Source organism: Pavona decussata, unplaced genomic scaffold (assembly GCF_977016875.1).
Source record: "Pavona decussata unplaced genomic scaffold, jaPavDecu1.1 SCAFFOLD_85, whole genome shotgun sequence".
NCBI lineage: Eukaryota > Metazoa > Cnidaria > Anthozoa > Scleractinia > Agariciidae > Pavona > Pavona decussata.
The window spans coordinates 867,501-889,260 of NW_028145503.1; the positions used below are offsets into that span (position 1 = coordinate 867,501).

Sequence of the window (21,760 nt, forward strand, 5' to 3'; positions counted from 1 at the left end):
GACAAAATCAAATAATTAAAATCCCACGAGTTAGGCTATCGCCTTATCTCAATTCCTAACCGCGAGAAAAATAACGTTAAAACGGGGAATCATAACAATAAATACTGAAAGCGATTTGCTTCAAATATTTGGAAATATATGCATGCTGCCTGCATAAGCTAAACAGAGAAGACAAAAACGTCACTTACTTTGAACGGGTGGTAGGGCGATCAGGTCTTCTTTTTTCCGTTCCATAGTGGTTCGATCGTTCGTTCTTCGTGTGTCATAGATTGTTTGCTGTACTGAATTATTATGTTCTTGGTCAAGAGGCAAGAAAGCCTGATGTCTGGCCATTTTTAGCTGCCATTAGGTTTATAATTCTCGCGAATCTCGCCATATCAACATCTGCAGTTAAATGGTTTCCATGGAAAGCCATGTCAAAGTAATTAATAATTCATGCGGTATATTTCGTGCAGTCAGAAGACAGGTGAATACGAAAATTATCTTGACACCAGAAATATCATCGCTATGAAATAAGCGTCGTAGAAAACCAGGGAAATTCGTGTCTTTTAGAAAACTGAAAATCAATCGCCAATGCTTTAACCGAGAGCCTTAAGTGGATTATCTTTTTCAGGTGTGACAATAACACGATATAAAAATAAAAAGGAAGTCGTTTGCCGCTTGGCAACTTTTATGTAAATTGCTAGCGTTTCGTGGATCTGTGTGTGTATTCATAGGAACAAAATTACGCGGGAAGGAAGGATTTGGAGCAGCTGAGTTCCCGGAAGAAATAACGCAGCCCAATTTTCTTGTTAAAACTGAAGCCAAAGAAGCAATTTTGAAACTAAAGAGCACCTGTGGACAGGCGTTGTGAATGAAAAAAACAAAAACCAATATTGTTTAGTTTGTGTAAGCCACGGAAATGAAATGGCTGCTTTTTATATATTCTTCACAGGAAATCCAAGATCACGGTAACTTTTGCGCAAATGTAGTCATTCCATGCTACGCATGTAAAACAGGAAGGACATCGAAAATTTAAGGTGGCTCTGATCCTGTTCCTACGATTTTTTTTTTTTTTAACTTTAAGTACAAAAATTTATATTTTGACATTCTGATCAGTTTTACAATAAAAAATGGGGGCATAGAGCTACTTTTTTTTTAGTTATAACCACTCAAGGCTAAAATTGGGGTTTTTTTTAGTTTATACTGTTGCTATCGTAACAGGCTTGTTCGTCCATGGTTATGCATTTCTGAGAGAGCGCTTATTCATTGATTCATTTATCTATGTAGCCATCTCACTTATCATATATTGATACCATTTTTGTGGCATCAACTTATGAAGAGGTAGTTTTGATCCGTCAAAGTATATATGTGCTGGAGGAAGTGCTTGAAACCGGTACCAGCCATCTTTTAAGATTTCCATTTTCCAAATCTTTCTTTTGTTGATCAAGTCAGAGTGCAATAGAATCAAATTGCATTTCTTCACCCGCAATCAGTGGGAGTGGCCATTACTGGCTGTTTTATCTCTACCGCGACAAAAAACGCCCATTGTTGAAAGCAACCAGAAGGTTATAACATAGCGCGCGTGCATCCTAATCTAATTCCTATTGGCGTTATCAAGGTACATTTCTCAACATACGCACGGCCGTGCGTCCATCCGATGACGTGTGCAAGATGGGGGAAGCATACGCGCGCTGTGTTATTAAAACACTTTTACAGAGAGACAACACCATAAAAAATGTATATTTATAGAGCTTGAAGCTTAATGAAACGTTAATATTAAACCGATATGAGAAACCGTTTTCGCCTTTTTTTTTTGTTTTGCACAGAGAATCTTGTAATTAACCGGGATCAAAACCTGCTTTCCATGAATCATTTACTTTATTTTCACTATGTCATAAAAGAATTGGTTCATGCTTTTAGCTGTGCGTATATCGAGTTATGGATGCACTTGGGAAGTTTGGAGAGCACTCAAGAAGCTAGAGTTGCTCTCGGCTACGCCTCGAGCAACTCTTCCGCTTCTCTCGTGCTCTCCAAACTTCCCGCGTGCATCCATAACTCGATATACGCACGCTAAGCATGAACCAATTCTTAATTGTTGAAAGCAACCAGAAGGTTATGACATAATTACTCCCCTTCTAACTTGCTGGTATAACGGATAATAACGCTTTGTCAAAATTCCACGACTCCTTTAGCCACATACCTATGCAGACGTATAAATCCTTCCCATGCGCCTCACGTATGCGCTCGTTCAAATGCGACGGGTTAGTACAGAAGGCAAATTGCTCTCAATGTCCATTGTAAAAGTGAACAAGAGAAAAGAAAAACAAAATGAATTCTGGTAGTTGAAGTAAAATCACTGGCACGCCACCTTACAAATGGCCTTTTGGTCGAAAAAGTGGTGGGAGGTTTTCTGTTATAAACCAAAACAAAAAGATAAAAAACATTCGACTTGATGTCGGCTGAACATTTTACTACAATACGTTGTGAACCTAGCACAGCCAACAGGCACATAGAAAGCCCCATTTTAGGCAAATTCGTCCCTGTACTAACAACAATATGAATGCTAGGTTTGAGGTTTCTGGAACTCTTTTATGCCTTTTTATGAGCGTTTTTAGGGTGTTCGTAAGTTATAAGAAAATGTACCAGTCGCAGTTCTAGTTCCGCCCAAAACCGTATTTTAGTTGTCTTTGTAGCGTTAGCGAACAGATCAGTTTTTCAAAAGTCTTTCGTAGAAGACGTTGAAGTTATCTTTATTTTTTGGTCTCGGATCGGCTTTGCGGGACTGTTGTGTATGTGATTTTACTCCTTTGTACAGTTCAACACTAAAGCACTGATTGTATTTTCGCTAAATTTTTATCGATATTTTTTTGCACTTTCGACCACGTGGCATGGCTTTCTGTTGTAAGCTTTATGATTCCTGCCCGTGAGTAGATTTCTTTGCGATTAGTTAAGCTTCGTTTTAAGCTTTATGCATTGTGTTTATTCACTATTTTTTGTCATATAATATCTTGATTATTTGTTGAGTTTGTATGGTACATTCGTTTTAGAGCTTGCTGTTTTGCGATGGAATGATCGGAACATTAGATACTATTTTGGGTTTTAGCTTAGTTTCTTCCTTTGTATTACTGATTTCAGCTTACGATATATGTCGGAATAAATAGATTCAAGTGATTGTCCCGGCTAAGTATTTCTCCGCATTACTGGTGTGTCGAATAAACTCGAGCGAAATAGCTTTGAGTGCCGGACACTACATTACGCCTCCTAATTGTGGAACACGGAAGCGATGTCTAACTATTTCAGTAGGCAACAAAATGACCACATTCAGAAAACAACAACATCACGGTCATTTTTAAAAACGAAAATCAAGTTCTTTTACTAACATTTATATAAATTTTACTTAAAGTACTTTTGCGACTAATAAAAGCCCACACCCGCACAGAAACGCGGAAATGTAAACCGTTTATTGTTTCAAAATCTGCTCTAACGAATTCAACACGGGGCTGTAAATCTCCATGTCCGAGAAATAAATTTGTTACGCGACATCTTAATGTCTTCACGACCACACACTCTTTTTAAGGTCACGAAGTCCTGGAGTATCTCTCATTTTCAAGCAAAGCAATTAAACTTGCCCTCCACTACATTCTCCATAAGTGGTATTATCCCACTTTACAAGTTTACTACAAAAAGGACGCTTTTATCTCCAATACAAATACAGCAACAGTAACAGAGATTCATCCACATTCGTGTTTCCTTAGAAAGAAAAGTAGTTGCATGAAATTACCCATTCAAGGGCTTTAACAGCAACTAATTTGAGAGCAAGCAGTTGCGTGACCAAACGTCCATGCGTGACAATTGTCTTTATGACTTGCAGCAGTCCAGAGCATCTTTACTACTCCCACGGAAGGACAATTGTTCCAAGACAAAATGTTACGTTGTGTGACAGCTCTTCCTAAAGTCACGGAAAGAAGCAGTTTGTCCAACAAACGCAGAGAAGTTTTTATCTGCACACATCAAGTTTACCAGACCAACGGCATGCTTGATCAGTCCAGCGCAATAGTCCTTCACTACGTTAGTCGTTTACACGGGAGTACAACGCTTACCTTAAGCCAAAAATTCAAACATGACACCGCTCATTTCTCAATCTTCCCGAGGGAAAATTTTAGAAAATTTATCGATTATTTTTCTTGGCACACGAAGCAGATAAGGTTTCACGACTTGTTGATACTTCTAAAGTGTTTATACGTCTTGTAATGCTTATACAGGTAGCAACATATCGTCAATAATGGGCCACGCTTGAAACCAAAAATCTGTGGCTCTTTTCTCTGTTCAGTATTTCCCGTTGATAAATCATGTGTGCTTAAGCCAAGCCAAATCCTTCAGGGCACTCGTCCACAGCCTTGTTCAACATGGAGCGAAGCTTGTCGTACGTCTCGTACGCCGGCAGGTCAAGCTGATTGAAGCTGTACACAAAGAGAGAAATGAAATCATTTGTTAGTTATTGATACGAAAGTTAGTGAGCCGCACTCTCAGGTGATTGTTTGCTTCACGTTTATTTCATGTTTTATTGTCCAATTAACAAATCGACGCCAGTTTCCTATGGTCTATTTAACAATTATTCAACGAGCGCGCGTTGGATATGACATGCCGAGTTGCCTATAATCATCTCATATACAACAAGCGCAAGTGGAATAATTGTTTTATTAAAAAACAATCAAGAAATATTGCTAGATCTTACTGATTTCGCTGTGCAAGAACAACCAGAAGACAATTTTAATGGTTTCTATTTCTCGGCCATGGTATAATGGCTCATATACCATGGCTGCTAAGCCAATCAAATCACTCGAATTGCATTATACAATGATTCAGTTTTAAATAAAAGAGTATAGACCATAAAATGACGTCATGAAATGTTCAAAACTCAAGTGGAACCCACGAGTCGCAGGCGAATGGTTTCACTACGAAGTTTCGAACAATTTATGGCGTCATTCTATGGTCTATAGGAGTATAGACCATAGAAACTGCAGTCAATTTGCTTTTACAATAACATAGAAAAAGTACGAGCGAAATAGACCCAATGCAAAAATGGCTGCATTTTAATATTCTTTTGTCTACATTCAAATTGGCCTCACTAGCCTCGTTCTTGAGTTCAAATATCAAAAGAATATTTTACCTTGGACGAGGCTAGTGAGGCTAATTTGAATAAAGACAAAAAAATATAAAAATATCAGCCATTTTTGCATTGGGTGTATTGGCTTTTTTTTTTTCGTTGAGAAAACGCGGTCGTTACATCTGACGTCATTTTTATTGTCTGTACTCTCATACACAAAAGTTACGAGCCAATCAGCGCGCTGGAATTTTGACAGTTACTGTAAAAAATAAAACTGATGATCTTACGTTGACATTGTGCGCTTTTGGGGGTGAAAAAGTTCGTACAATGTATATTATTGAGAATGATGTATTATTCCAGAAAGTGACACAGGCATACTCGGAAAAAAAATCCGAGTGCTCCTATCAGGAGTCGAACCTAAGACCTTCCGATTACTAGTCCAGATGCTCTACCACTGAGCTACAGGATGTTTGTCCCATGAACCTAGTTTAATGGCCTTAGCTCCCACGAGTCTCCTGTAGCTCAGTGGTAGAGCATCCGAACTAGTAATCGAAAGGTCTTAGGTTCGACTCCTGATAGGAGCACTCGGATTTTTTTTTCCGAGTATGCCTGTGTCACTTTCTGGAATAATACATCATTCTCATTTATTCACCAGGCTTGAAATATAACATCACATTTATTTCAAATGTATATTATTGTTCACCAGAAAATCAGACAAATTCCCTCCTGGAAGAAAACAGAAACATGCCTACAATAGTTTGGGAGGGACTCCAAGCAAGCGTCTGGCGCTATTAATTCAGAACGTACCAAGTGTGCGCTGAGGGCAATCTGTCCGTGGATCTGTCATCGCGGTGAATTTGGAACTTCTGAAATCCATTCATGCCTTCGAGGGCGGCGAATCCCTGCAGCGGAACCTTGCTCGTACCAGTGACAAACTGAAGAAATTTAGCGCGGTCAGCCTGGTCGAATGACCGCAAGGCTCGCCAGAACCATTGAATCTGAAATAGTAAAGTTGGACAAAGGAGATGAGGCCACAGGATTGCCACTGATCCTATTTTAAGGACGGTGCCTACTTTTGTTACTGCGCAGACGTTCTGGGCATTTCGAGATACTCGGGTTTCCTATGGGTGGTGCCTACTAATACAGGGATATTTCTTGCGCGGTTTAAAACTATGCGGAGAAAGCAGAACTTTGCAAGTGCTGTTGGTATCTAAAGAGAAAATTGGGGGGAGCCATGCATTTTTCAGACATAATAAAGCTTCAATTTGAAAGGAAAAAAACGCCATACATTGCTTTGTATTGTTGCTTCATTATCTCTAAAAAATACCCCGCTACCCCCAATATTCTTTCTTGATCCCAGTAGCCCATACTAAGAACTGCTTTCCCCGCATAGTCATAAACTGTGCATAAGTACTTGTGTATTAGGAGGCACCGTCCTTAATTTGGAAAGCTGTGCTGTTACACAGCTGTGTCAGTCAAGTTAACGTTTATAGAGGCGATACAAGCTGATTGAATTGAAATACGAATCTGGATGCCGACTTTGTCACTCAGTGTTTGCTTTGTTGATCTGAGGCTTGCGATTACTTTTTTCAACTTCGAATTGAGTTTAACTCGCTTTTTAAAAGGGAAGTATCATGGGGTTTTTGGTATCTTTTGTTAACAATGATGAAATAAGACCTTCAATCAGCCGACAAATAATTCTAGAATGACGTGAGGAAAGAAATCAACTCAATTTATGAAAGGAACAACTCGTGAACTGTTTTCATTTTGGAAACAAAAATGCGAGAACTTCAAAAACATTAGCCTAGCATTTTCCAAGTTTCATTCCATGCTGACCTACTCTGTCTCTGGCCAGAGGTACTAATCGACAGTTTTATTGCACCGCGGTGATAATTTATAACAAACTTCTTTCTGCTGACAGACAAACATTTTTGGGTTTTGAAATTACAGCAAATTTGCGTGATACTTCCCCTTTTATGATTGCGAGACCTTTCCAACAAGCTTATGCCAGCCAGCCAGCCACCCAGCCAGTGGGCCAGGCTGTCTGCCTTCCTGTCTCTCATTTGTCTACCTTTGCTTCCTTTGTAGCTTTCATCTTTTCTCATGTACCTATTTGTCAGTACGCAAGCGCGGCATGGTGTGCTACCCAAAGATGCCTGCCTGTTCTACACAGAAACTGAGCAAACTGAGCTTGGGAGAAACTTTTCAATTTTGTAATACATATGATTGGTTATTGATTGTAAAGACACACGTATGTTTTGACTGATTCCTTAATAAAGACTTCTACTACTAATAGTGTGTTCATGGCGGCCATGTTTGAGGAACCAAACAATAAAAGACATTTGCATAAAAATAAAATTTATTCCCCGAAGAAAAATCATTCTATTGTTTCGCTCCTCTAATATGGCCGCTGGGAACACACTCTATAGCCCATTTCCGAAATTCTTTGAACCTCATTATGAAAGCGAGGCTAAGTGCAACGCTTTCATTGAGAAAATTAGTTTTCATTCATATGTAAACAAAACCAATTTTCATACAAGCTTTTCACTTAGCCTCATTTTAATAATGAGTTTCACAGAACTCCAAAATGGCCTATTGTAAGCGAGACAAACCTGTAATGAATTCTCGGTGTACTTGTGGTACTCCGTGTTAGCTTTCAAATCATCTAAGTCAATATTCGGCAGCCCAGAGATTAGTAACTCGAGCTCCTGCTCGTCAAAAATTGATATGAGCCTCTTAGGAATGATCTCGTAGAATCCTTCAAGGAATGAGTCAATCTGTTTCCGAATGGCACCCGTCATCTTCATCTGGCAAACTAGCTTCACGTATTCCTTCTTGTTCTCCTCTGTGACAGCAATGTGTCGGCCGTTAGGAATCAGATCGCGAATTTCCGACAAGCCAAACTCTTGCACCTGAGAAAACAAAATGAAAGTTTAAATGGATAAAAAGAAAAAGGAAAAGAGAGAGATAAAAAAGAATGGACCCATTCTTAATTCACTTTTAATAGCCCAATGGATGGACAAAGTCGTGGTCCTTTTTTTTTTAAAGTTGTTCTCACGAGTTTTGGAGAAACGCTCAAAGCCGATTACAGTTTGTTATTCACTGGAGAAAGCGCTTAATATTTTCCTCTTGGTGTTCTACGAGCAAATTTCATATTTGAGAAAACATTTACGCAGTTTTAACTCAAAAACCACAGGCAAATCCCGTGACAATGCCCTTTAAAGGGCCAGTGTCACGATTTTTAGCGTCACTTTGAACAGCCAAACAACGTATTTTTTTCAATGGAATCGTTAAAACAATGGTTGAGTTTTGTTAAAAATAAACCTACAAGAGCACAGAAGCTACTATCAGTTATGTTTGCCTGCGGATGGCTAGGATGGAAGGGGATTGCAACTTGAAAAACTGAAATTGGCCAATTTTTTTCAAGTTCTTCCTGTGTATTTTAGAGAAGTCGCTAAAAATTAGTTGTGGTTTGTTCTTCCCAGGACAAAAGCCTTAATATTTTCTTCCTGGTGTTGTAGGAGCAATTTCATGTTATAAAACAGGTTCTCTGTCAAATATTTGTCCAAAATACAGCAAAATCGCCATGACTGTGCGCCTTCAAGACCACCAAACAATCTCGAGGAAGACAAACGAAAAAACTCTCCATGAAGTAGTCCCTTGAAGAAGTACACCGATAAAGAACAACAACAACACAAAAACAAAACAACAACAAAAAACATTTGCCGAGTGGTATAACATTACAACATTTCTCAACCACGTGAACCCTTTCGCGTAGTAAGGAGGAAACAGTAAATGACTGCTACATTACCTCAGTGCTAAACGTAAGCTCCATATCAATATCACTCAGGTCATGCTCAAGTAAATAATGAAGCCCCTGATAAAACGCGTAGTCAAACGACTCCAGATCCGTGAAGTGCACAGTCTTGCCGAGGATGTGCTTGTAAAAGGAGCGCGTGAAGAAGCAATCCAGCAGCTTGTTGTCGTAAATGGCTTTGGCCACGATCCGGCCGACGAATTTGAAGTAACTCAGGTGATTCGAGTTGCAGTTGGAGCTGGGATTCGGTTGGTAAGTGACCCGGTCCCCGGGGGAAGTCGTGAACAAGGCATAGTTAGGGTTGAACATTTCCCTGGACATGATCATAAACCACTCCCTCAGTAACCCGCCAGCATCTTGTCCTTCTTCTCCTTCAAACACCACGTACAGCCGGCATTTCATTTCTTCCGAGGATCGTCGATGCAGCTCGCGGAATGAATCCTCAAACACGTGTTCTCGTCGCACGTGAATCGTTAAGTCGTCACGTCGGATTCCCTCGTCGAGTCGCTCGAGCTCTTGTCGGAAAAAGCGGCGTTTGACGTCAAAGTCCAGTACACGCGTGTGATCCACGAGGACTGCAAACGGTCCATCTGCTAGATGAACGGTGGATTGGCGTAGGATCTGGTTCAACACAGTACGATGCTTTTCTGTAAACAATTGCGGCAAAAATAAAGTAAAATAACAGGGTTAAAGGGGACAGGCTTAATACGACATCTCGCTATAGCAAACAAAAGGGCTGTATGAAAAAATATTACACGAATCGGAAGTGAATGAGTAAATAATGGCCTTAAATCAACGGTGTCTGTGAACTGCGGTCGCCTTGCAGCTGTGCGTTGGGGAGAGGAGTTTCCAAGACCCAAAAAGAGGCTGCGATAAGGACTTTGGTATGCCAAACACTAAGACGCCAACAGGGAAAATACACTGAACATTAAAAACGATTTTGGAGAAAAATAAAATGAAAAAGCAGAGAATACCCGAGACTGGAAAAATTTTGAACGCCCCTTTTGTTTTATGGAACATAATATTGCAAGGCGTCACCTGGGCGTCTATAAATACACTGCTAAAGGAATTGATCGGGAACTGTAATTAAGAATGCGTGGGTTAGAGGCAAGGCATATTCTAACAGGGTATCTTTTGTTTCAGAATAGGAGTGGTTTACCAAGCCAAATGAAAAGAGAGCTGGACGGACGGTTAAAGGAAACCTCCACTCTTGAAATAAATTAACGTTAAATTGTTGAAAATACAATCTCATTTCAACTTTCGTTGGAAAACATGGAAAAAAAAATTCTGTGTCGGACAAAACAGGATTCGATTATCACCTATTTTCCTTTTAAATTTCCCGGGCGCGGTCATCTTGCAGTTCATGACGTAATACGGTTGGTCTATTGTTTACCAGAAAAGAACTTCCGCTTACTTACAATAGCGGCAACCACATGACGTCATAAAATCCAAAATGGCGGCGCCCGGAAAATTTAAAAGCGAATATAGGCGACAATTTGAATGTTAGCGTCCATTTGTTGTCGGAGACGAGGTTCCCCTTTAAAATAACATTTTATTAAAAAGATATTTTTTTTTCTCACCAGCAAATCGAAGGAACTTCTGCGTATCCGACGGCAAGTCTGACGTCACAGATGTGACAGACATCTGACGGCTAGGGCTCATGGGGCCTGGGGAGAGTGGCCCAGGAGACGCTGGCATGATCTCGGAACTTACTGACGACAGCCGCTGACCAGATCGCTGTTGCTCGCCTTGGCTTTGGCTCGAACTGCTTTCCTGTGAAAGAACACATCATTTCTCGTTGAATTACCACGTAATTGTAATCTCAACACTTCCCCACTAATAAAAAATCACGAGTACGGCTCTATTCAAACGTATTTCCAATGAAGAAAACTCCGTATTTGGTGTGATATTTGCAACATTCTGCTGAAGTCTGTACTTATCAAATTTTCTTAGAAATGAAACTTTGCTCCAAATCGTCCACTTCTTCCCACCTGTGTAAACCTAAATCAGATGCCACTAAAACATTGGAAACGCTTTAAAAATGTTGGCGGGTAGCCCTATCATAGACCAGCATCTCGTCTAAGGTAAAATAACAATACTGCTTGTTGCTGCTTGACGCTACAGAAACTGATAAGAGCTCTCTCAGTTGCGGATCATGAAGCTCTTAAAGAGAGCACAAATAAAATCTGCAGCCTTGTTTAACTCCTTGAAGTTTAGGACCTGGGCCCGTTTCTCGAAAGTCTCGGTAACTTACCGGGCCCGATAAGTGTCTTTGATCATAAATGTTTCTTGGCAGAAGTCAATAATTTTTGTTAGCTTTGAATCCTAAATTTTAAAATCTTTAAACGTTTTCTATGAAAACATTGGATAAGTACCATGTCTGTAATCACTGTGTAATCCGAGAAAAAAAAAAAAACATTTAAAAATATGCTTAGTGGGTCCCGTAAGTTACCGGAACGTTCGAGAAACGGGCTCCTGTTGCCTTTACCTGTTTTTCAGTGCCGTGTACAAGGAAAAACGCCTCCACAGCAGGCTGCAGTACCAGTACAGCATGACTGTCAGACGTCCGTCCCAACTCGGACAGACATTCACCTAACGTTTCCCATAACTCCTCCAGGGTGATCTGCTCACTTAATAGTGGTAACTCAGGCTCCTGAGAGGCTCCTGATGCTGACGCTCCTGCTAAGACAAACATGTCAATTCTCTTTACTTGCCCGATACAATTCTTATAGCACTGGTCAGGAGAATTTTGGTAAATATCAGGGCAATTCCTTGTTAGTTTCATATCGTTATAAGAGATACACTTGCATGTTATCAAGGAGAGAGTAGGCATCATCCTACACTAAGCGTAAAAAGTTCACTGGGACGTAAATGTTTCCCAGTGTAGTCTGCAAGAAACCACAAGAAAATGTTTTCAAAGAAGTGAAAAACTTCTTTAGTTCACACACGCAACTCCTGCTTTCCAAGCATATGTTTCCAATCCTAGCAGTATGAAGGATGGTTGTCCCCTGAACCTAGTTTAATGGCCTTAGCTCCCACGAGTCTCCTGTAGCTCAGTGGTAGAGCATCCGAACTAGTAATCGGAAGGTCTTAGGTTCGACCCCTGAGAGGAACACTCGGAGTTTGCCTATGTCAGTACTGAATAATACATCATTCTCATATGCTTCCCAGTTCAGACAAGTTAGAGGAAACAATTCTTTCCAGTTAACCCAGGCCCTTGCCAGTTAATCATATCATAAACCGCTTCAAACTTTGCTTGAACTTTTTACAGTAGTCGTAATGTTTATCCTAATTGCACAAATAAACTGACCTTGTTGTGAACTTCCTCCCTCCTGCCCACCCCCCTCGGGTCGACTTCCATCCTGGCTGTTTTCTCCTTGCGCTCCCGGTTCATTGCGCTGACCGCCAGCTCTCCCATGATCACCTAAGGGGTCAGTGCGGAGTGAGCGCATGTGAGTGAATGCTTCATAGATGGCTTCAGCCTCGCTTTCGATCGCCGCGATCACGGCGCCGAGACCACGTGACCCTTGCACGAGCCGTTGAATCACTGAACTTTCATCCGTTACTACAAAAGAAGAAAGAAATATTAACCGCATGAATGAAGGTTTCCCTGCAATTTCTCCAGTTTTCATTGACTGGCACTCCTTTCAGTAGCGTACAGTAATATTTTTAAGATCCTTTGTGCAGCTTTTAATGATTTTGTCCTATATTATTTTTATGATGTTTTAACCACCTAACCTATTGCCAAGAACACGTTCTATACGCTGGTAGCCAGCCAGGCGAGTTTGCGGTTTCATTCATAGGATCAGGCAGAATAGACAAATACCCGCAAATTTAATCAACAATACTTGATATATCGATGATCAAATCACAAGAGAAATTTCACGTCGCCTGTAGCGGGTACAACTGGCGATATTTGTCAGTCGCCGCGACAAGGGTGCAAAAGAGCCTTGGGTATCGTTGGCTTATTGAAGTTCTCATTCACTGCGGTCCATTCCTACCCCAGCGAATAGGCAGCTGAAGCTGAGCCACACTCTCAGTCAAGGACAAACAGCGATAGAGGCTCCAGTGTATGCACCATGACTACGAGAACTCCTTGTCCCTTCAGGTTTAGAAACGTACCGACGTAGTTAACTTCAATTGTCAATAGGCGTTCCTAGTTTTAGATTTGAGGCTTAGATTACGTACATATCCTTTTTAACTATCACAATATATACCTTTTTCAACTTTTAATTTTCTTAAATTTTTAACCCTGAATACATATCATCGCAAACAATTTCTGCTGTTATAATTGCCATTATCATCATTATTATCACCATCACTATCACTATCATCGTTATTATTCTATACTTGCAACATTTCATTTTTGTCTGAATATTAGAGAAATTTAGAATAACGTCTACTGCAAACGGCAGAAATGACCACGTGACCGTGTTAACCCTACATTTGCCGCTCGCTGTTTTCAGTTCCTCAATAAAATTCAGTAGTTTTGCGTTAGCATCAAAGGTCAGAATTATTTTGAACTATTCTTATCTACGTACTCGGTTTTTTTTAAGAAAACATAAATGCGAATCTCACGTTTGCCGTAAGCGTGATTCTTAATCTCTCTATTGTATCTTGTTTCAGGTGACCTCAAGACCCGAAGAAATCACTCTTGATTATCATAAGAGATTACTTCCATTGTTATCACTCTTATTATCATTACCATGTCAGGAAGGCTAATCGTTTCAAGTTTAAATTGGGTCAATTATTAGACTACGTTCACACTTCGTTCCCAAGCACGGTGCCAGAATACGATTCTCGCTGAGCACTACTGCGAACGCACCCTTTTATCAAGTATCCACGCCAGACTAATACCTTGCATTCGGGCACTGAAGCAGGCACCGGTTCCCTGTGTGTACGCGTATGGATTTGTGTCCGGTCGGGCACCAAGTGTGAACATAACCTTAGTATGTTGCCAACACGGTATATCTGAGCTCTAACCCACCTCTTCTTTGCGAACCTCTCGTTCTCGATGCTGTTGTACCTGAGGCAGACCTCCGTGCCGCTTCCCTGAGCTGCAGAATAACCTTAAGCACCCTCAGCAGAAGAGCTTGACTGGACGTCTTACACGTCAGAGCAGGCATAGAAGGAAGGTGAAGATCGTACCGCACTTGTCTGTTTTGCTGCTGTCTCCTTGTCCCCCGTGATCCGCTAGGCATGGTTCCCCAGCCAGCTTGGTGGCCGCCCCTTGTTGGTCTCCGTGGAGCAGTGGGTAGGACGAGTGATGCTGGTCTCTTACCTATAAGATAATAACAGTCCTTAAGCTGTAGCACGTGAATAGACTTTTACTAAGGAATTAATGGAGCCAAAGTTGTTGCGATTTAGGAAACGCCAATACGATCTTGCGGAAAAGGTCATCCGCACAGCAAAATTAAGACGGTAAACTTGTCTTGGTAAAGTCTTAACGCAAAGTAACACCCTGTGTTCACAAGTCAAGCCTCCTTACGCTTTGTCTTATCGCTTAAGCCTGCGTTTGACGGCAATTCGTTCTACAAACGGCACACTTCACACCTCATGTAAGAGTTTGCCATCTAATCCCAAAAAAGCCAGTTTGCCTGATTAAGGACTAGATTCTATATGTCGCTGACAGTTCCAAAAAAATGTGCAGAATTGTACTTGCCAGCACGAATTTCCAAACTGTTGTTTGTTGTGTGAAGGCGCCGTTAAGACAAATATCGAACTCGCGATATTGCGCACAAAACAAACTCCAACATAACGAGTTTCCCTGCAGTTCAGTGATTAGATCATCCGAGCAAGGTGTACGTCATGGACTTGCCCGCAATGATAAAATAGGAATATTTTTCTCGAGTTCCCACACTCAAACTCAAATGGTTTACAACATCACCGAGCTATATACTTATATAGTTTCATATTATCTCGCAAAAATAACAGCAAGGCTCAAATCACAAAACATCGCTTCTCACCTTTCTTGCTTTCCGTCTCATCCTTCTGAGGAGCATTTCTATTGTGGTCTATCAGTTCAACTAACAGCACCGCAATATTCCTCTGCAGGGTCTCTCCAATCCTGCGAGCACCCTCCAACAGCAGCTGCAGCACACTGTCTCGAGTTTGTGGATTCAGACGCGAAATTTGCAGCAGTAGAGTAGTGGCGTCTTCAAGCCCTTCCTCAGAACATGTACCAGACGTGAGGACGTTAACAACGAGCCGCAAATGGCTCTCCATGACTACGGAAGTCTTCTCGTCCATGTGTTCTTTCGGCACCGTTGCTGTTGCCGTTGTCAACAGGCTGCTATCGGCAGTGGAGGCTTGCGATGGCGTGACAAGAGAGGGTGTTACCTCTACCACCATGGGTTCCACCATCTCTGGATGGGACGAGGCTTCACTAGGGTGGGACAGGGACTCATCCACGGAGCCGCCGTCAAGTGACTCCACTTCATGAGGTTCTCCGCCAGCCTCTGATGATCGCTCAACAATCAAAGATGAGGCCACTGACTCTGTCTCTGAACCCGGGGTATGAACCGTCACGAGATGCGTTACCGAGCTTTCCTCTGGAACTGTCACGCTTACATTTGTCATAGTATTCAAAGAAGGCGTGACAGTTTCAGCAACTGGTACCTGAGCGAGTGTTTCAGGGGGAACAGTTCCTGATGACGTAGTCTCACTGCTCCCTGACTGTTTGCTTGATGTACTGGGCATGTCCGGAAGAGCGGCTGACGTTACTGATAGCAACCGCAAGAGCTTGTCTGTTACGACAGTGCTCTCTTGAATCACAGGGTGATCAAGTGCAAACAACAACTGTCCGATAGGAGACGTGGAAAATTCGCGCAATTCTTCTGTGGGTGATTCAGTAGACGAGGATAATAGCGAGTGACTTGAGCTTGTCTTTGCGGCGCTTTTGCCTTTTCTCCCAGCGCCAGCGGTGTCCAGTTTGAGTAGGATTTCCCAGAAATCAGTACTATCCTGAGAAACGGGAACACTTGGCTTTGTTTCACTTGACGAAACATCCTCCTTGTTACACGAAGGATGCGCTCTCGCCGCTAAAAGCGGCGTAAAACTCGCGGGAAAGCTTTTTGCCAGGAATAACAATGCATCAAGCACGTGTTTACAGACAAAATGCGAAGCTTGTGGGTGTATACTAACGAAGGTACTACGCTCAAGTCCAGCTTTGCCTTGTCGCTTTATACAAAATACATTTGTCCGTGATCCTAATGAAGTGCGCACGCCGAATGACAGCCAAGAGTGCTGTTTTGCAGATTTTGAATCGGTCGTACAGTGTTCTTGTGTCTGGAGATACTCCTCGAGCCTGCAGGGGCTCTCAGTTCTATCAGACTGGGAAGAGGACGAAGATTCTCCCTGCGTTGAGCCCTCAAAAGAGGCTACAGGGCAAGATCCATCAGGATGCTGCCCGCTAGTTCTTCTTAGAGTCGCAATCATGGCGTTTATGAGCCACGATCGCGTTTCCTCATGATAGCACAGGTTTCTCAGCACCTTGTGCAAGCGTCCAGTGTTAAGCCGAGGTTCCTCCACAAAGAGAAGGACAAGGAGGCACGCAAGCGCGTCGTGATCCAGTAAATGGCGTCCGATAATCTTGCGGTTTGGAGGAGGAAGAGAAGGAGGGCCGTTTGAGAATCCACTCACCCTACCACTCAGTCCTCCCCCCGAGGGGAGGAGTCTTGAAAAGTGGGATCCTCCTCCATGGCGCGTCAAGGCAGTGTGACGAAGCAGAGCAGAAATGGCGGACGCACGGTCCCCGCTGCCGAAACTAAAACGCTCCTGCAGGATCCTGTGGTGCCTGGCCTCTATCTCTCTCCGGAGAGACTGGGCTTCGGTGGCCAGGTCAGTTGGTAGCAGAGGTAGAAGTGAGTCATCGATGTCTGCCAAGACTGTTTGCCGCAGTGACGGGGTCAAGTTACGTAGGAAAGAACCTGGATCAACAGCCTGCTCAGGAGTAGCTGTTTGGTTGCGTCGTCTTTCCTGCTCAATGCGTTGCTGTTGAAGGACCTGGCAATCGGAGAAGTAAACACAAGAAAGGTCAAAGAAGCCAAGGAAAATAAAGGTTTATGGTGAGGAAAGAGCAGAGTAGTTGACGAAAAAGGCAATTAAATGAAAACTACTAAGCAGTACGTTTCTGCGGTTTCTTTTTCCATTTTAATAATACCGATTGAGCACAACGTTTACGGCAAACGTGAATAGCAAAGATAACCGCCGGTGATTACGACTCCTTCTCCTCCCCCCCCCCCCCCCCCCGCCTCCCCCAACCTGGTGTCAACGGAGTAGGAATAAGAATCTACCACGTTGATGCACATGAAACCTGCCAAAAATATTTTACAAATTACGGGTACGATCTGAAGTTCGCCATTCACACAAAACTCTAATATAGCTGAACTCGCCTTTTGGACCCCTCGTTACTACGGACCATTTTCTTCCTCTCGAACCATACAATTTCCTTCAAATTAACCTGCTTAACCCGACACTCAGTTAGCGAAGCCACTTTCTCTTGCCTCTATGGTGTTCATAATAACAGGGTTTGACTGGCTTTTGAAAAATGAAATCTGCGCGTGTTTTCAGCTAGGATATGATTGAAGAGAGAGGAAGACAAACGTTTCACAAACCTCTTCCTGTACGTCAGGTGGTAACGCAGCAAGAAATTCTGGGCTGACATTCAAGTCAGCAGTGCCTTCATTTTCACTTGCACCAGCATTTCGCTGTGATGCTGGAGGTGGATGCAATCCCAACTGCTCGGCGAGAACTTCACGGCGAATAGCCTCTGGTAATGCCTCCAAGAAAGACGGATCTACACCGTCAGGGATTGGGATGCCATCTATCGTCAAGGCTGATGCCTCTCCACTTGTGCCTGGCTGCTCCGTGTCTGGAGCTGACGCGGTGGCTGCATCTCCTTCTGGTGCTGCAGGGGCTGCAGTCGGAGGCTGTGCCGAGCCAGCTGGTTGGAATTTAAAATAACAAGTTGGTTTTCATGGAGTACTAGAGTGTGAAATATCTGAATTGGTGAAATTATGGGATTTATTAAGGTGTTTGGAAACAGCATGATGAAAAATGCCTCATGGCCAAAAATTCACATCTTATTACAATTTAGGGGCCGGGTGAGATATAATTAACAATTATGCACCGAAGTGGAGGTGAATAGTGGTGGATATTTACCGAGCCGTAAAGCGGCGAGGTAAATATCCATCACTTTCACCGACACCGAGGTAAATAATTGTTTTAGTATATACCACACAAGTTGAATAACTAGCGGACCAAAAAATTATTTTATTTCTGACAATGTACCGACAAATGGTATAAAATCTCGTGCGCCACGCGGTAAGCGATTTCTTATTGTAGAAAGTTCCGTCTCGCTTTCTTGCAGACAAATAAAACTTTTGGAGACACTTGTTTAGTTCCTAAAGTGTCATTTCTTCTATTTTTCTGTAACATTCGTGTTGTTGTTGCTGTTGTTGTTGAAACATTACTGAAAAATATTAGAAGTTTCATTGTTTTCATTGTAATTTTACCGCTCAACAGTTTTCATAAACAAGGGATTGTATTCTCATTTGTTCATTTTTTGAAAAGATTAAATAACTTTCCATTTAATGCCGTCAAACCAAACATTGTTGCCATTCATGTTTTTTTTTTTAAATGCTACCGCCTCGTTTATCGAAATAATTTCCTCTTAAGTAACCGTGGCGAAACGGGAAGCCATCTTGTTTCTCTTCGCCTACTCGGAGGTGAATAGTACTTAGCTAATCACCTCAGAGCAAGCCAATCAGCGCGCGCCAAAAGTACTATTCACTTGTGTGGTATATACTAAGCACTGCTATGCTCCGATGGCTCCATACAAATCCTTCTAATTTTGCCTCAGTTCTAAACGTTCAGAGAATCATCGGAGAATAAAGGTGCTAATACTCTCACCCCCAAAATGCAATAAGATGCCGATTTTTAGCCAAGACTTTTTCCATCGCGCTTTTTCAGAATATCTTAGCAAATCTCATAATTTCATAAATTTAGTTTTTCTTACGTTATCACTATAGGACTATTATTATGACGTTTCATTCTGTTTCACTGGATTTAATAAAGGAAGTTGCTTAAATGACACGGTAAAACGACAGCGAATGTTAATATTCAGCAAGATCTAGCAATATTTCTTGATTGTTTTTAATAAAACAATTATTCCACTCACGCTTGTTAGATATGAGATGATTATAGCCAACTCGGCGCGATCTATCATCTCATATCCAACGCGCGCACCTGGAATAATTGTTAAATATATCTGCAAAGGAAAAGGTAGATAATAAACAAGATCATGTACGTACCAACAAGTCCAGCATCAGACGGATTCTGAGCAGCCTCAGTATCTGTTGCAGCAGGCGCTCCTTCTTCACCAAGGGTCATGGGTGATCCATTACTTTCCTGTTGTCTTGCCTCTTGTTCTGTCCTCTCTGCTTCACTAGCAGAACCTTGAGTATTTACATCGACTGATGGTGGTGCAGGCTCTTCATCCCCCACACTCAGGTTAGCTGCTTCCACCGTGGCAGCACTGATGATGTCCTGGACGACTAAGCTCACTGGTGCGGTTGTGGGAGGGGTCATGGCCAGTGCAGCTGAAGAGTGGTCTTCGTTGTCATTAGCAGGCGTCGACGTTCTCACTGCAGCTTGATCAGACAAAGAGGTTGAAGTCTCCAGGGCAGGTTCATCCATACTCATGCTGACCAACACAGACGTGTCGTCTGAAGCTCCTTGCTCTGACACTGAAGGTTCTGATTCAGCTGCAACAGGCTGCTGTTCAACCTGCATCCCTTCGCTCTGTCCCTCCTGGGCCACACCTGCATCTGAAGCTGCTGCACTCGCTTCTGTGGATGTGCTCTGCCCCTCTCCAGCCGTCGAGGTTTCCCCGCCATCTTTACTACTTTCTTGTTTTTTCCTCTCTTCTTCCCCCTTTTTGGCCGCAGCAGCCTTTGCCTGAGCCTCAGCCTTCTTCTTCTGCTCCTCCTCCCTCCCCTTGGTGATCTCTTCCGCTTGATGCTTCAGCAAAACTGGTAGGATCTCCGGCTTTACAGCAGCCACACAGTAGTGGACACCCTGCGCGTCCAGAATCTGCCCTTCCTCTGCCCAGCGCGTCAGAGCAGAAGGCACAGTGGTTGAAGTTCCTTCACCAAAGTTCTCGAAGAATATCTCGTCAGTGACGCCATCTTCTGTGCTCCTTGTAATCACTTGTATCTCGTCCTGCATCATATGTCTGCCTCGGTGGCTAACAGCTTTGAAAAGACAACACAGAAACCAGTGTCGATGTAATTAATTTATTAATTAGTAATAAATTAATCACTGTCCTATTTTCCACAAAAGATGAAGGTCGCAAAGGAAGGCTGTACTGATGAATTGACCCTTACACACAGAGCAGACGGAAAAAAATAATAAATCTACTTATGACCTGGATCGGTAATAATGAACAGATTTAGAATTACCCTTACACCGAATGGCAAACGGGAGAAATGACCACGTGACCATGTGAATCAGCAAAGGGGAGGAATGACCACGTGACCATGTTAAACTTCAAACGGGAGAAATGACCACGTGACCATGTTAAACAGCAAACGCCTAGACACAAAAAACAATGGAGTTGCGCGTTATCTGGGTCCAGTGAAAATAGAGCTTTAGAATAGGCACAGGCCTACTGCTCGTTTCTATCATCAACTTTCCACAAGCTCCCTTGTCTTTGGTCTTCCTAGAACATTGAGTAGTATTTGAAGGGGACGTATCACGCGAATTTGATGTCACTTCAAAACTCAAAAATGTGTCTGTCAACAGAAACAAGAAAATAATTGCCTAGTTTTGTTATAAATTATCACCGCAGTGTAATAAAACTGTCGATTAGTGTCTGTGGTCAGACACAGAGTAGGTCAGAATGGACTGAAACGTTTTTCATGTTCTCGCATTTGTGTAGATCACGAGATGTTCCTTTCAAGTTTTGGATTGATTTCTTTTCTCTCGTTGTTCTAGAATTATTTTGTAGCTAAGTGAAGGTCTTATTTCACCAAAAGAGGTCAAAGCCCCTTTAAGAGACTATGTTACGCCAGGCGCATGCGCGCGTTGATGAGAAGCACTTTGAAATCGTTCGACCAACTCTTTCAAATTCCGTCGAAGAGTCGGAAGCTGTTTTCAACTGTTTGAATCGAGTCCATCTTCGGAAAGTTAGCTGAATTTTTTGTTTACAAACGTTCTTTGGTAATTACAGAGGACGTTTGTTGCCAATTTTTAGAAAGGGAGAGAAAAAAATCCTTCGACGAGTTGTATGCAAATTAGTCTCAACCAAACTCTACAGCCCATGTGCCCCAGCTGACATAGTCCCTTTGACGTACCTGCAGTAAATTGCAGCCCATCGGATGAGCTCTCGGGTCCCAGGAGGTTCTGAATGACAGTGGGTAGCGGGGGCTGACTCACCCCCTGATGGTGTGACAAGTGAAGTGACTGCGCCTGATGGGTGTGGTGTCTGGGCGTCACCCGGAGGCCGTGCACACGGGACAGGCGCTGGGCCATGGTGGAAATGGTCTCTGGTTCATCATCTTGAGAGACGGTCATCATAAATGTACCAGCAAATGTGCCACCATGAGGTCCGGATACCCATCCTTAACATATAGAATTCATCATCAATGTTTTGTTACTGTACGCACATGAACGTCTCACCGGCAGAAAAAAAAAGCAATTTCCATCATTGTGTACGCGTTTGGAGTCGAGATTCTATGGGGCAATGGATGGATCTTGGGACGCGTATCTCCCATCCGTCCCTGCAGATTTTGCCGGGGCGGATGGCATCATCACCATCTTGGCAAAGGAGAGAGGGCCTGGGATTTAGATCA

General features: G+C 42.5%; 2 protein-coding genes across 6 annotated transcripts in view; both read right to left on the reverse strand.

Moving 5' to 3' along the window:
* The window catches only part of LOC146475160 (uncharacterized), a 33,995-nt gene extending 33,383 nt beyond the window's left edge, over positions 1-612 (reverse strand). The window contains exon 1 of the mRNA XM_085116110.1: positions 189-612. Within this exon, the coding sequence (XP_084972236.1) occupies positions 189-333 (145 nt within the window). The 5' untranslated portion in view covers positions 334-612. The remainder of the gene's footprint in view (positions 1-188) is intronic.
* Positions 613-3,422: 2,810 nt separating this feature from the next.
* Positions 3,423-21,760, reverse strand: part of LOC146475161 (E3 ubiquitin-protein ligase HUWE1-like) — a 73,330-nt gene continuing 54,992 nt past the window's right edge. For 3 of the 5 annotated variants that reach the window (XM_085116089.1, XM_085116090.1, XM_085116087.1), the window contains exons 49-60: positions 21,263-21,529; positions 19,220-20,161; positions 17,522-17,850; positions 14,873-16,910; positions 13,894-14,187; positions 12,217-12,471; positions 11,395-11,588; positions 10,487-10,679; positions 8,901-9,553; positions 7,702-8,001; positions 5,897-6,087; positions 3,423-4,442 (exon numbers count right to left, since the gene is read on the reverse strand). In XM_085116089.1, the coding sequence (XP_084972215.1) occupies positions 4,340-4,442; positions 5,897-6,087; positions 7,702-8,001; positions 8,901-9,553; positions 10,487-10,679; positions 11,395-11,588; positions 12,217-12,471; positions 13,894-14,187; positions 14,873-16,910; positions 17,522-17,850; positions 19,220-20,161; positions 21,263-21,529 (5,759 nt within the window). In that variant the 3' untranslated portion in view covers positions 3,423-4,339. The remainder of the gene's footprint in view (positions 4,443-5,896; positions 6,088-7,701; positions 8,002-8,900; positions 9,554-10,486; positions 10,680-11,394; positions 11,589-12,216; positions 12,472-13,893; positions 14,188-14,872; positions 16,911-17,521; positions 17,851-19,219; positions 20,162-21,262; positions 21,530-21,760) is intronic. The other 2 variants (XM_085116091.1, XM_085116088.1) reach the window with 1 other exon arrangement.